Source organism: Phocoena sinus, chromosome 20 (genome assembly GCF_008692025.1).
Source record: "Phocoena sinus isolate mPhoSin1 chromosome 20, mPhoSin1.pri, whole genome shotgun sequence".
NCBI classification, from domain to species: domain Eukaryota; kingdom Metazoa; phylum Chordata; class Mammalia; order Artiodactyla; family Phocoenidae; genus Phocoena; species Phocoena sinus.
The window spans coordinates 1,490,086-1,504,717 of NC_045782.1; the positions used below are offsets into that span (position 1 = coordinate 1,490,086).

General features: G+C 60.2%; 1 protein-coding gene across 1 annotated transcript in view; it reads left to right on the forward strand.

The window, feature by feature from the left end:
* The window catches only part of EPN2 (epsin 2), an 84,493-nt gene extending 70,843 nt beyond the window's left edge, over positions 1-13,650 (forward strand). Inside the window, exons 10-14 of the mRNA XM_032616202.1 lie at positions 6,438-6,569; positions 6,746-6,792; positions 6,893-7,000; positions 8,933-9,140; positions 11,013-13,650. Of these exons, the coding sequence (XP_032472093.1) occupies positions 6,438-6,569; positions 6,746-6,792; positions 6,893-7,000; positions 8,933-9,140; positions 11,013-11,311 (794 nt within the window). The 3' untranslated portion in view covers positions 11,312-13,650. The remainder of the gene's footprint in view (positions 1-6,437; positions 6,570-6,745; positions 6,793-6,892; positions 7,001-8,932; positions 9,141-11,012) is intronic.
* Positions 13,651-14,632: the final 982 nt, after the last annotated feature.

Genomic DNA, 14,632 nt, shown 5'->3' on the forward strand with positions numbered 1-14,632 from the left:
CTCTTCCCCAGCACTGTGGGATGCGCCCTCTGGATGAAAGAAGCGCTGTTGTGAAAGCCGCCCTCGGTAGCGAGCCCTGCCTTTACCAGCTTGTGCCAAGGGGCCCCGGGAGGAAATGCTGGGGGCTGGGAGGAGGGAGAGCGGCGCCTGCCAGGTCAGCAGGGCACTTCCTGCACCTGCCAGGCACAAAGCAGCCGCCTGGGACAGCAGGGCTCACGGCCTGTGATTCCGACGGCCTTGGCCGGCTCAGCCCCCGCCCCCGCTCACTCCATGACCCGCCATGTGACTGCTTCCCTGTCCCATGGAGGCTCGTCGTGGGGCTCGGGGGGAGCCGGGCACGCTCCCTGTGAATGGGCCCTCGGTCCTAGCCTCCCCTCCTCTCAATCACTCAACAAGCGCCTGTTTGTCGGGTGTGTGGCCCTGCCGGGGCTGTGGTGGGCGGAGCACAGCGGGGTCCGTCGTGTCCCACGTGCAGTCGAGAGGGCAGTGCCCGAGGCCCGGGGCGGTGGGAGGCCAAGGAGTTCCAAGCCGGCCTCTGCCTGGCAGGGCAGCCTGGCCCCCCGTACCTGCCGGCTCCTCATGCGATGCTGTGTCCTGCTGTTCGGCTAGTGAGCGCCTGGCTGCGCTTGAAAACATGGCTCGGGTGTCCTGCTCGGGGAGACGGGGTCACCCTGTCCTCAGGACCCCTCCTTCCCCGTGGTCGCCGGCTGCCCGTGACCCGCATGCTAGGTACAGTCGCCGGGGCCGTGTTCCTCTTGCAGGGCAGGGCCTGGGCCTGGGCCGTGCGGGCCGAACGATGCTCAGAGGAGCGAGGTGGTGCTGAGGGCCGCCTGTCTATGGCAGGGTCCGGCCCCACCAGACGTCCGTCTGTCCATCCAGCCTGTGATCCGAGCGGCCCAGGAGCTGGGTGGTTCTCCCGCACCAGCTGCCCATCCTAGCTGCTCGGGGAGCCTCTAAAAATGCACATGCCCAGGCCCTCCTTGGCATCTGTGTGTGCGGGGGTCAGTATTCTACTCACACCCCCAAGGGATTCCCAAGAGCCACAGCTGAGAACCGCTGGCCTGGTGCCCCCTGAGCTGCGTGGTGAGTGAATCCCTCTGAATCAAAGGCGTTTGCAGACTCTCTGCGTGGGCTGTGCAGAGTCGGGGCAGCTCTAGCTATGTGTTTCTACACCCGAGTCAGACATTTACCCGGAACCTTCCAGAAGTGCTCTCCAGCATCGACGGTGCCCATGGTGGGAGTCGGGGTGACCGCAGGGTCCCCGCAGCCCTGAGACTCTGTGGGTCCCTCAGGCCCCACCAGTTGCCAGCACCTTGGTGTGTCAGGTCCTCTCTGAGGCCCGGGAGAGCGGCGTGAGCTCGGCCCCCGTGAGCAGGTGCCCGTGAGGGGGCTGCAGGGTGGGGACCGTGCCCCCAAGCGGGCCGGGGAGGCCGTCTGATGGGAAGGACGCCATGTTGTACCCAGTGGGGACGGGTAGCTCTGCCCTCAGGCCAGCTCGACCCAGTGGCTGAGCCGGTGTCACCAAGACCCAGGCCCCCTGCTCTGCCCCCACCCACTGGGCCCCTCCCCTCTCCCTTTGGCCTCAGAAGCTCAAGGCCTGGGTGACGGCTCTGGTTGCTCACAGCCCGGGGATGGAGAGGATCTCCCTGGACCTCATGGACCTCTCTGGGATGCAGGAGTGGGGAGCTGGGACTCGGGGTGGGCTGGTGAAGACCCTCCCCTGTTGCAGCGCAGGGTCCGCCCACTCAGACCGGGACTAGGGAGTGGTGAGGGGACAGTTCTCCCGAGGAAGATCAGGGGATCCCTCCAGAAAAGAGGAGGTGGGTGCTGGAAGGTGACCAGGGAGCGTCTCCCGATGGGGGCGCGTCTGCCCAGCGGTCAGGCGAAGGGGAGGAGTGCAGGGCTCCCAGTCCGGGTCCTTGGGCACAGACGCGCTGGGACGTGAGCTGTGAGCCTGCAGTTCTCGCGGGCGCTGCTGAGCGGGGGAGGTCGAGGCCCCGCGGGAGCCAGAAGCAGCCTGGCACCGGGTCCGGGTCCTCTGCAACCTCCCCATCCTGCGTCCTCTCCGTTGCCTCTCGGCAGCTCTGAAGACACGTCCCAGCTCTTCTAACCTGCAGTCCAGCTCCCTCCCTGACGCAGTTTCCACCCTGGCAGCTTCCTCCAGTTGAGACAGGAAACCAAGGCCCCCGAGGTGCTGTGTTGGGGACAGAGCGAGGGCGCACCCCGGCTGTGTGGCTCCAGCCGGGACCAGGTGTCCCGCTGGCCGAAGTGGGCCCGGGAGAGTGGGGTCCGTCCCTGGGGAGGTTGTTCTGCGTGAGACACTGGGCAGACGGGAGTGAAAGGTCGGAGGAGCTTCTGGAAGCCTCAGGAGGGCTGTGGGCTTGGGGGCGGCGGCTGGAGAAGCCCCAAGTCCACACCAGAGCTGGCCGGCCGCCAGTGGGTGACAGGCGTGAGGCTGCCCTGGCTCGTCCGTCCTGGTTGCCGTGGCAAGCCTGGGGGAGGCCGGCCGGCGGCGGTGCGTCTTCTTCAAAGCCAAGGAGCCCCTTTCACGGCCGGGCCCCGTGCAATGCCCTGCCTGGGGACGGGCCCTGGGCGCTGAGTCCACGGGCGTCAGGGAGCAGTGCCCGGTCTTTTCACCCCGCCTGGTGCCCCCAGGAGCTCGCTGCCCAGGGAGACTCCTGATAAACGAGTAGCCACGGAGCTTTCTGGAGAGTGCTCTGGAGGAGTTGGGGGTGCGTGCAGGCAGAATGGGGATGCGGCTTTTTGGAGTTCCAGGAAAGTAATGTTTGAAAAGATAGCGACGGAGGGCTTTCAAGAATTGTGGCGAGGGGCTTCCTCTCAGAGCTGGGGAGCCTAGTGAGCCCTACACAGGGTAATCAGAGAAACCCACACCCAGACGTGCAGTCAGGAGACTGGGGGACAGCAAAGGGAGAGGACATCAGAGATGATCCCCCGGGAGCAGGGAAGAGCGGCAGTCAGGCCGGCGGCGGAGTCCCAGCAGTGACGAGAACGTCGGGGCGGTGGGATGACGTCCTCAGGGCCCACCGGGAGAACATCCTTTTCCTGAGAGCAACGGTGAGATAGAGAAACCACCGAAAACCTCACCCACCAGAATCCTGCATCCGGTAAAGGTATCCTTCAGGAATGAGGGTGAAAGGGTACCATTTCCAGCCCCACAAAAACTGCCAAGGGAAGTTCTTCCAGCTGACATGGAAGACAACCAGACGGAAACTCAGATCTCGGGAAGGAATGGAGAATATCAGGAATACAGAACTAGGCAGGAGAAGATGTTTAAATAAGAATATGAGAAAGTTGGAGCAGAGTGATTCATAAGCCTGTGACGGTGTCGTCTCAGCAACTGGAGAGCACGCGTTCTTTCCAGTCACACGCGAGATGCAAAGCATCAATTGCGTGCTAGGCAAAAAGCCTCTGCCAAGTCAGAAAACTGGATCACATAGAACGCACCTTCTGACCACAGTACACTCAAGTTTAAAGTCGGTAGCAAAAAGATAAGTAGAAGACTCCACACACCTGACATTTTAAAAACACTTCTACATTCTTGAGTCAAATAAGAAATTACAGTGACAGAAATATTTAGAACCAAATAATAACGTAAATATTTTCACATCAGAATACATAGGACAATGGAAGTGATAGTAAGAGGAAAATTTAGAGCTTTTAATGTTTGCATTAGTCCAGAAGAAAGGTACAAGATTGATGAGGTGTTGAGGCTTGGATGGTGTCACGCCCAAGTCAGGTGGAAGGAACGAAACAGTGAGGAGAACAGAAGCTAACAAGTTAAGAACACAGACAGAGTAATATCCACAAACCCTGAAGTTGGTCACTGAAAAGAGGAATAAAATAGAGAAATCTCTGGCAAGAGTAGTTCTGAAAAGTAAAGAGGAAAGGCCAAGCAGTGTAGGTGCAGGTCCTGCCGAGATTCCACACAGAGTAAGAGGTGTTTGATCAAGTCTGTGCTGACAGATCTGAGGACTTAGATAAAACGGGTAAATTAAAAAAGAAGACTCTGCAAAACGGAGAACACTGGCGGAAGAACAGTAGGACACCTGTAAATAGGGAAAGTCCTGTAATCATTAAAGGAGCCGAGTAAGTCACTCACCTCCCTCTCGTTCCCTCAATCACCCAGAGGGCTTTGCTGGAAGTTCTCAAGCCATTCAAGAAACAACTCCAGGGACTTCCCGGGTGGTCCAAGCGGTTAAGACTCCGCACTCCCAATGCAGGGGTCCGGCTTTGATCCCTGGTCAGGGAACTAGATCCCGCGTGCCGCAACTAAGAGATCCGGCGTGCCACAGCGAAGATCCCACGTGCCGTAACTAAGACCCGGCGCAGCCAAAATAAATAAATAAATACTAAAAACAAAAAAGAAAGAAACAACTCCACTTTATACAAACTCCTTCAGGGGGTGGGAAAAGGGAGTATTCCTACTCATTTTGTGGGCTAGCATAACCTTAACACCAAAACCAGACAGAAGATACACAGTGTGAGAGCAAACAGGTCAGGCCAGGCCCACTTAGGAATACAGGTGCAAAAACCCTAAGCAAAGAAGCAACTGTAAAACCGGAACGAGGAAAATATAAAAATGATACAGTACCTCATGAAGAACATTGTTTGCAAGGACCAGATCACTAGGAAATGTATTAATGTACCATATGAACAGGCCCAAAGAGGAAAATCACGTGATCATCCTATTAGAGGCAGAAACAGGCTGACAGAATTCACCAGCTCTTTATCGCAGAAGTCTTAGCGAACTTGGAATAAGGGGGAACTTCCATAGCCTGATAAAGAGCTTCTGAAAGGAAAAACGCCTATTGTGGTAAATGGTGCCATTTAACGGTATACGTTTAAGAGCAAAACGTGGACACAGTCCGTTCCCCTGCTCTGCGATGGGACGGGTGGTCCTGGCCAACAAAGCGAGGCGGGAAAATGAGGGACTTGGAAGAACTAAGCTGTCATCGCTTTCAGGGGATGTGACCGTGTACATAGACTCCCAAAGAGTTTCTGCAAATGAGGTGATGGGAATTAAGAGTTATTAGAATTACTGTGAGAATAAATAGGATGCAACTAACACAACAATGTAAAGCCATTATACATTGCTTCTTTAACACCCAATAAAGATTTTAAAGAAGAAAAAAAGAATAAATAGGATGTATTTCAATGATTAGAATTAAGAGTTTAGCAAGATTGCTGAATACAAAAATTAGTATACGAAATTAAATTGTTTCTCTGCATAGTAATAAGTAACTAGAAAACGAAGTTTTAAAAATATGCCAGTCCCTAAAGTTGTATAAATCCCTCATGGAAATAAAGGATAAAGTAAAAAGTATGATCCGGGCCACGTGCGAGGGCGTGTGGAGGTGGAGTTCCTGCGTGTCCCGAAAAGCACAAATTAGAGGGAAATCCTGCTGCGTTCTACTCCATCCAAGTGAGAACTCCTCTGTTCATCAAAAGATTCCATGAGGAGAGTGAAGGGAAAGGCCACAAGTTAGGAGAAGGTGTTTGGAACTCAAGGAAGAGAATCAGCACCCAGACGTGGAAGGAACCCGTCAAATCAATGAAAACAAAAAACCCGAGGGAGGCGGGTAGAGACGGGGCCAGGCCCCTGGTGGGAGGGGAAGGTAGAGACGGGGCCAGGCCCCTGGTGGGAGGGGAGGGTAGAGCCGGGGCCAGGCCCCTGGTGGGAGGGGAGGGTAGAGACGGGGCCAGGCCCCTGGTGGGAGGGGAGGCGCGAGGGGCCTGGGAAGGGGCAGGCTGGTGCCCGTGTCTGCGGTGAAGGGCCGCACGTGCAGCACAGCGACGGCTACGCCAGCCACGCCTTCTGTCGCAGGGTGAAGTATCAGACAGCAGTAAGCAGCACGTTTCAGCTGCACGCCAGCGCAGCCCAGTCTCCCGGATAAACCTCCGCGTGAACACAGCCGCCCCCGAGAGCACCCCGACGCTGTGTCTGGTAGCACACGGCTCAGGGGCCCGGCACCGCTCGCCCCCTCGGCCCCCTCCGTGGCGAAACCGGAGCTCGTGGAGGGAGGTGTGGACGACTGGGGTGGGGCGTGGGGGCCATGCGGTGGTCGTCTGAGATGGTCCGCGGGGGGAGCAGGTGCGTGGGTGCCCTGTGCAGGTGGACGGATGCACGCGCGCGTGCACGACCCACTCCCCACCCTGCGCAGGCCCGGGCGTTGGAGTCTGTCCCATCCTTTAGGGAGTGGACGTGTTAGCGCACAGCTGTTTGTTTGATGCCTCTCCATGCCGCACCGCGTGTCTGCTGCGTGCGGGCAGGGAGGACGCTGCCGGGCAAGCTCTGCCGTGGCGGAGGCCGCGGGGGCTCCCCCCAGGGTGCTCCTGTGGCCCCAGGTCCTCTCCCTCTCACCCTGGCTGCCCCGCCCTTTTCTGGAGCATCTCTGACCCACCCCACCCTTCCAAAGGTGCCAATGCCAGCCACCCTTCCGTCGACCCATTGGGGGGTGCCCACCGGAGCCGGCACCACGCTCCGTCCCCAAGGGCCTCTGACCCCTGTGGACCGCCCCGCAGCAGCCAGCCCCCAGTGCGCAGGGAAAGCCGCTGACCCCTGTGCCGCAGCGTCGGCCGCCAAGCCCGCATCCCCTCTGGTGAGCCCCCCGCCCCCTGGCCCTCGGCTTCAGTTTGGGGAGGGGGAGGTGGGAGCCAGGGGCAGCCGATGAGACCTGCTCTGCATGGGGAGGGCCCCTCCTCGGTGCCTACCTTGCCCACCCAGGGACCCCACACCCCCGCTGCCCCCCCGACCTCTCCGGGTTTCTCCCCGTGAGGGCTACAGACGCCGGCCCACCTCTGGTCCCCACGATGGGGAAGCACATGGCAGAGAAAGTGGAGACACCGCACAGCACTGCCGCTCTCTCCCCAGGGGCTTTTTGATCTCTTCAGTAATTTGAATGGTACAATTAAAGATGACTTTCTGAATTTGGACAACCTCCCGAACTTCAAAAAAAGCAGGTACGTAACGGCGGTGGTGGTGGTGGTTTCTGTGCCGTCCTGTGCCCCTGACCAGCCCCGTTGCCCGCAGCATCACAGTCAGGAACCTGGCGATTCCACGCGTGTGCACGTGTCTGACCTGGGAGCCGGGGGTCTGACTCAGGGATTCACATTCACGGGGCAGCAGCGGCAGGAATGCCCTTGAGCTTTCTGTCACCCTCTCCTCTCCTCCAGCCACCTCTGTTCCTCGGCCTCGCGCCCTGGGCCCTGTGGCCGCTGGCGGAAGCCCACTGCCCTGGCTCCCCCGGCCGGCCCAGCGCAGCCCTGCCGTCTCCGCCAGCCTTCCTCTTCCGGCTCCCCAAAGGCGCCCCCCTTTTCCAGACCACCCCGGCTCTCTGTGTGGGCAGGCAATCTGTGACGCACACACATGCACGGCTCTGCAGAAGACCCTGCTCCTCCCCGAGCGCCCCTGGGCTGGGAGGGGTCAGAGTCGGAGCAGGGAGGGAGACTGGGCCCCGAGGGGCAGAGGGAGGGGGCTGCATGCCCTCTTCACACAGGCCTGTGGGGCTGGGGACAGGAGTCAGGTGGCGCCTGCCTTCCTCAGGGCCACCCCTCCCAGCTGCACCGAGCAACTTTTCTCCTTTCTCTCTCCTCTCCTGGCTTCCCCGCTCCCCGTTACCCACTGCCCCTCCCCCGCCTCCCCCAGCAGGCAGGGCTGGGCTGGCCTAAGGTAGGAAGCAGCCTGGCACCCCTCACCGCCCACCCCCACCCCCACCCCCCGCCCCTCTCAGCTCAGGGGCCCAGAAGCAACTTAGAGCTGCTGCTTCCCGGGTTTCTTTTGCCGCATTAAAAAGCAACAAGATTCCCGTGTGTCTCTTCCACAGGCCAAAGTACAACCTAAACTGTCCTTGCTCGCTCCCCACCCCTCAGGGAGAAGCCTAAGCACCCTTCCCTGGGCCTGTGACGTATTTACCCCAATTCTGGAGGTGTTCCTGTTGTAGAAAATGTGGGAAAGTTTATGGAAGACAATGAAAATCATCTGTCATTCTTCCATCTACACGTGGCCACTGTGCTCCCTCCCAGCACTTTTTCTGAGCTCTTACGGATGGAGGGAGTCGAATCCTGCCCCCACCACTTTTTTTTTTTCCCACCGCTTTTGTGGAAAAGTGGATTGAGAACATATTCTTTCAACATTACAAATTCTTTAGAAATAGCTTTGTAGTATCTCTTTGTAGGGCTCAGCGACAAGTTACTGGGTTCCGTAAGATATTACGGGAAAACCCGAACTTTTTGGCCAACCCCATATTTAATCGTTAATTTTGGGGAGGGCATTTTAAGTTGATCTCAAGTTGTGCTAAAGTAAATAATGCTGTAGCGAACATCTCCGTGCTTAACCCCCTGCTCACACTTTGCGTTATCTCCTGAGTCTGGGTTCCTGGACGTGGGGCTGCTGAGTGCAGAATCGATGGTTCTTCGGGACCGTGTCCCCATCACCATCTCACGGAGCAGAGCAGCCTGGCACACTCCTGCCGGCCTGCCTCAGCACACCCTCTGTTGGCTGAATTTTTAAAAGTCATTTGCTTTCTTCTTACTGTCAAGCAATTCATGTTCACTGTAGAAAATTTAGAAAATGAAAACATTTTTAAAAATGTGAACTACTCCTGTGTGGCCACCAACCCAAAATGCCAGCTTAGTATTTGTGGAGGTCGCGCTGCACTGCTCTGTCCCTGCTCCTTCCTCATCGCGCCTTCCGTCCCTGGACTCAGGTCTGGTTGTACTTGCCCTGCCCTGTGGCTGACCGTGGCTCCAGGTTGGGGCTGTAGCACTGCAGCGAACGCCCCATTCCTTGGGCAGCCGCACGCATCCCCGGCGAGTCGGCGTCCGGGGACGTCGGGGTTTGCTCTGGACACTTCGGGGTTGGGTGAGCCCTCCAGGCTCACCAGCCCGTGTGTGTCCTTGTCTTGCAGCCAAGGCGGCGTCTCCGCCGGCCCAGAACAGTGGAACTACCAGCCCCGACCCCTTTGAGTCCCAGCCCCCGACCGTGGCCTCAAGCAAGCCCAGCGGCACCCGGAAAACCCCCGAGTCCTTCCTGGGCCCCAACGCAGCCCTGGTGAACCTGGACTCGCTGGTGACCAAGCCAGCCCCGCCGGCACAGTCCCTCAACCCCTTCCTGGCACCAGGTATGCTTGCTTCCCGGCCTTCCTCTGGCCGTCTGCCCTTCCTGAGAGCGGCTTTGGGGCAGGCCCGTGGGCACTGACCTCCCCTCCACCTCTGCGGGGGACTCTTCCCTCGGGGACCACAGGCGGGGACCAGGCTTCGGGGCGTGCTGGCCCCAGCTGAGCAGTAGCGGAGCGCCGGGCATCCTGGACCAGCCCTCGCGCCTCTCGGGACTCGGGGGCTGGAAAACAAACCCTGTCCTCAGTTGAGACCGCTGAGCAGAAGCTGCCCCTGACTTGGTGCCCCAGCAGCCAGGGAGACCCTTTAGCGAGCGCCAGTTTTAGGTCAGCTGGAGGCGGACAGTGCTGGGGCTGAGGGGAGGAGCCTGGGTTTGCTGCCCAGCAGCCCTGTTTTCGGGTTGAGGGTAACTGGGCTCTCTGCTGGGCCATGCTCCAGGGACCCCAAGAGCCCTCATTTCGCCCCTGCTGCTGGATTCTGCCTTATCTGGGGGCTGGCACTCACCCTTGCCCCCAAGCCCGTCCTCCCTGCCGGTGGGCTCTCCACCCTCAGGAGCTCCACGTGGGCTGCAGGACAAGCCCCAGCCCTCGAGTGAGTGGCCAGGGCCTCCGTGTCCCGTGCCCCCGCCCACGCCAGCCCCCTGTGCGCTCAGCCCCTCAGCTGCGTGGGCCGCTCTCTGCCCCCCCCGCTACACGTCCTGTTCCCTCTGCCGGGACGTCTCCCTCCTCTTCTGCGGGGCTGGGGATTCGGAACCCCCTTCGCTTCTCATTTCGGGCAACCCTTTTCCTTGAGGAAGCCCCTGCCCTTCCCCAGAGTTTTCCCAGAAAGGCCTTGGGCTCCGCAAGGGCAGGAACAGGTCACCTTCAAGGTGTTTGGCCTCAGACCTGAGGACTTGGCAGGCTGAGGTCAGGGACCCTCTGACAGAAGCGGTGTGTGTGTGACGCCTGGGTCCTGCCCGGCTGTGCGCTCCTGAGGTGGGTAGGGAACGTGGTTGCCACCAGTGGGAGTGGCTCCAGGGCAGAGCTGGCCGACAGCCAGGGGTCTGCCCCGAGGGCCCCTGCAGGAGCTCCACTGCCAGGCCGTGGGGGGCCGGTCAGGGCCTGGGGGCTACAGCCAAGACGCAGGAGGCTCCGGCAGCCCCCCGGCCCTCCAGGGCCATCCTCCTGGCTCTTCCCCTTTCTGGTCCTACTCTGTGGTCTAGTCTGCTCATCTCTAGCCGGGGTGATCTGATCTGCACAGCCCTCTTCCCACGGCTCCGAGGAGCGACTGATGCGAGAGCGTTGGGGTGCCCTCGTGGAGAGCAGGCGGCATCTCCTCTGGTGACCTGGGGGTGCCTTCCTGGCAGCCTTTGTGAGCAGGGGCTGGGCCGAGTTGGAGACTCAGTGCCGGCGGCGCCCGTGGTTTTTGGCCAGGGTATCAGTAGATGTTTCTGCTGAACTCGGGGAAGGGTTTCTGGTATGAGAGGAATTCCGGAAACGCTGGGCAGGATGGCGCTGTATCTGCTTCTAGACTGCAGGACTTCTCAGAGCCTTTATTATGCCAGGGTCCCCAGGTGCGGGCCGCCCTGCGCTTCCCACCTCCCCCGTGGCTCCCCTCTCTCCCCGCACCTCTCTCCTCTCCCCTCTCCCTCTGGTCGCAGAGCTAGGCTGGCTGGCTGGCTGAGAGAACGAGGGAGGGCGCCCGGGGTGCCCGCCCGGAGGAGGAGCTGGGCCCCGCGAGCCTGGCCCCTCGCTGGGCTCCTCACGGCCTGACTCTCCCAGTCCCAACACCAGGCCCAGAGGGGCGGGCGGGCTGCCCCGGTGCCGCTGTGCCGCGGTCGCCCAGGCCCGGGCATGCTGCTGCTCTGACCGCGGCCACCCTGCCCGCTCTCTCGCCAGGTGCCGCCGCGGCCTCAGCCCCGGTCAACCCCTTCCAGGTGAACCAGCCGCAGCCGCCGACGCTGAACCAGCTGCGGGGGAGCCCGGTGCTGGGGAGCAGCGCGTCCTTCGGGCCCGGCCCGGCTGTGGAGCCCGTGGCTGTGGCCTCCGTGACGTCCGCAGCCTCCCACCCAGCCCTGGGGGCTGGCGGCTCCTCCCTGCCACCGCTGGGCCCCGCTGCAGTGAACATGGTGGGCAGCCTGGGCGTCCCCCCGTCGGCAGCTCAGGCCACCGGCACAACCAACCCGTTCCTCCTCTAGTGCCCCCCCCCCCCCCGCCCCGGACCCGCCGCAGAGCATCCGTGCCGAGGACGCCGGGCAGGGGCTCTCGCCTGTGGAATGGGGTCTGAGAGTGGGGTGGGTGTGCAGAGGGTGTCTTTGCGGCCCTGGCCCTCAGCCTGAGGGTCGAGAGGTGGTGGGCTCACTGAGGCGTCATCACGCGGCACGTGGGTCCCCGAGGCTGTGTCGGGCGGGAGGACCCCTGACCCAGCCTGGCCGCAGGCCCGGCCCCCGTGGAGATCCGCCGGCCCTCGGGGGCCTTGGATGAGGAGGCGGCAGTGCTCAGTGCTGGCCCAGCCTCAGCCCCGGGCCTCTGGGAGCCCCCCTGCCCAGGACCTGGCCCCCACCCCCAGCCCTGGCGACCCCCCAGGCGTGGACGGGATGGAGTACGGGGCTCCTCAGACACTGACCTTTGGGGGACGCGGTTGTGCGTATTTTACTTTTCTTTGGCTCGTGTGTGAGTTCAAAGTAAATGCCACCACCGTGGAACAACTCTTGACTTAAACCCACTAGAGCAAGCTTTAAACTAACCTGAGCGTAACCCTGCCACGTGCTCCATGCTTGTACACGTTTGCACAGATTTTGTTTAGTACAATTTCATATTTGTTTGCAGAATTATCGAATAGTCTTTTTTGGCTAATATTTTTATAACGTCGTTCTTATTTAACTGTCTAGTTTTGATAGAATTTACCAGGTCTGGCTGGATTAAGATATTGGCAGCGTCATGTTAGTGGTGTAAATCCTCTTATTTATGGTTTTAACTCTGTAAGAAAATTTAAATAGGAAGAGACAAAAAAAATGCCTTATGGGAAAACTAAAGCAAATTCTTTATAGGAAAACATATGGGAATTTGATTATGCATAAAAGATGTTTATTTAAAAGGAAAAGAAAACTACAACAGTAACAAAAAATCGTAGCCTCCAGTTGCCTTTCCCTTTAACTCCTTTTTTTGGTGGATTACCAAACTGATTGACTTTCAGCCTTTTTGGCTAGATCCTGAGAGAGAGGCTATTTTTCTTACTGATGAACCAACGCGAAGAAAGTTAAAGACAAAAAAAATCTAACATATGAATGTGACTCACCAGGTTTTATCAGCTAACTCCTTTCTGTGACTGAAGGCATGCAGTTAACAAGACTTCGTTTACAGTGGGAACGTGGGAAGGAGAGGCTTCTGGAACCCTGTGTCTGTGACCCCCTCTATCTTACTCCACACTCAGGGTAGAGGTGGGGACAGCGGGGGGGGGGCAGCATGTCGGGGGCAGCCCAGGCTGACAGGGGGAGGGCCCAGGGCTGGCCCCGACCTACGCACCCGCCCTCCAGACACCCGTTGCAACGTAGAAGTAATCATCTCTTACTTGGCAGAGGAAGAAAAATCATTCTCACCCGGAAGAGATTTTTAGCGAACGTGCACTAATCTTACCTCCCTCTCCCCTGCTTTCCTCACCCCGCCCACCACTATATAAAAGTATTAGGTAAGTCACAAATGAAAGACCAGAAGAGACTTGCTTCTCCCCAGGGCAGGGCCATTTCCCCTGAGTCCTGTCTGTCTGGTCAGCTGGCCTGGCGGGCACCTCAGTCTCACTCTACGTGGCGGACGTCTCACCTCTAGCACCAAGGGCAGCTGACAGCTGGGGGTCTCTCCTGGGGGGATGGGGCCCCTCCCCCCTCTCTGGTTCCAGGAGCTCTGACCCTTGGCGCTGGGCACGGGAGGCTGACTCAGAACAGCCTGCTCGGGCCACTCCTGTTGCCATGTAGAAGAGCTCACCCGTGCTCCTCCCTGGGGCTACCCCCGGCCCAGAGCTCCTGCCCGGCCCCTGAGACCTGGGGCTGGACCATGGGCTCCGGAGTCATCCACGAAGGCCCGTCTGGCCTCTCCCAGCAGCCTGGGGGAGGGTGGGGCAGGGCGGGGCTCGGGGCAAGGTGCTCCCCCGGGAGGTAGGGGCCATCCCCCTCACTGGGCACAGGACCACGCTACTGGGGTCACGATTCCCCGTGAGAGGGAGGGGCCCTTCCCGATGGGACTTTAAGGCCCCGACGTCACAGCCAGTGGCCCACCCAGGCCCAGGCAGACTCCCGCCCAGCTCCTGGCTCAGGCCCACCCCCAGGTGCCTCGTCCGTGTTGCCCGTTGCACTGATCATGAAGCCGCTGGTGCTGCCACGCGTGTGGGACACATGCCATCAAGCTCCCTCCTGCCGGGCACCGTGGTAGGGGTGTCGCCCAGCCGTTTTCTCAGTCCCAGGGGCGGATGGCCGGTTTGGAACTTGTGTTGACTGTTGATACTTATTTACTGTATAAATATAATTTATCATTTGTATCACGACGTGGTTTCTGGCTGTGTCCTTCCCCCGCCCCCACCCTTATCAACCCGGAGGCATCGGGAGAGGCGCGCTTGGGAGCTGGTTCCTGCCTGGAATCCAGCTTGGCCTGCGGTTCACAAGGCCACCGACCCGGTCTCAGGGCCTGTGTGAGCCTGAGCGTAGGGAAAGGAGAGGGCTGGGGGCTGCCGGGGGCACAGGCCAAGATCATTACAAGGGAGAGGGAGGGGCTGAGGAAGAGGCTACGTCTCGGGAAGGGCTGTCCGTGTGGTTGGTGACGTGCCGGGGCCACTGGACGAGCAGACAGGTGGTGGAGTCTGTGGTGGACGCGGTGTGGTCTGACAGCCGGGGCGTCGAGGGAGCTGGGACGGGGACACAGGAGATGCTTCTGCGGAGCAGCGGGGCCAGAGCGGGGTGGGAAGGTTCCACGTAAAGAGGGTCAGGATGCTGGGGATTGGCGGACGGTTCCAGAGCGCGCAGTGAGCTGGGGGCCCTGAGTTTATGGGGGAACTGGGACAAAGGCAGGTCCCCGTGACAGCCGGGCAGCGGGTGGTGTCTAAGGTGGGCTCTTCGGGCTGCGGGGCTCCCCTCAAATCCTGCTGCGGGGAGAACCCTGAGCAAGCCCGGTGTTCTGGCCAGAGGGCTCCCCGGAAGCTGCCAGTGGGGGTCAGGTGGCCCAGGGGGGCCGAGGGCAGGCGGGGCTCTCCCGCCGTGGCGCTGCCCACCTTGGGGAGGCTTGCAGCCCATCCTCTGGGCTGCCACGGGCCTCTCCATCCAAGGGAGGCTCTGCCCGGCTCGCCTGTTTGGTGGACAAGCTGGTTTTAGGGACGAGCGTGTGGAAGTGTGAGGGCCGCCCAGCCGTGAGCCCGGGATCAAGCGGAGCCCAGGCTCGGCTGCTGGCTTCTGTCCTGGTGCAGCTTCCACCCCGGGCTGTGCCCACCAAGGCCCGCGCCAGCCCCGGGGCCCTGCTCCCAGGTCAGTTGCTGC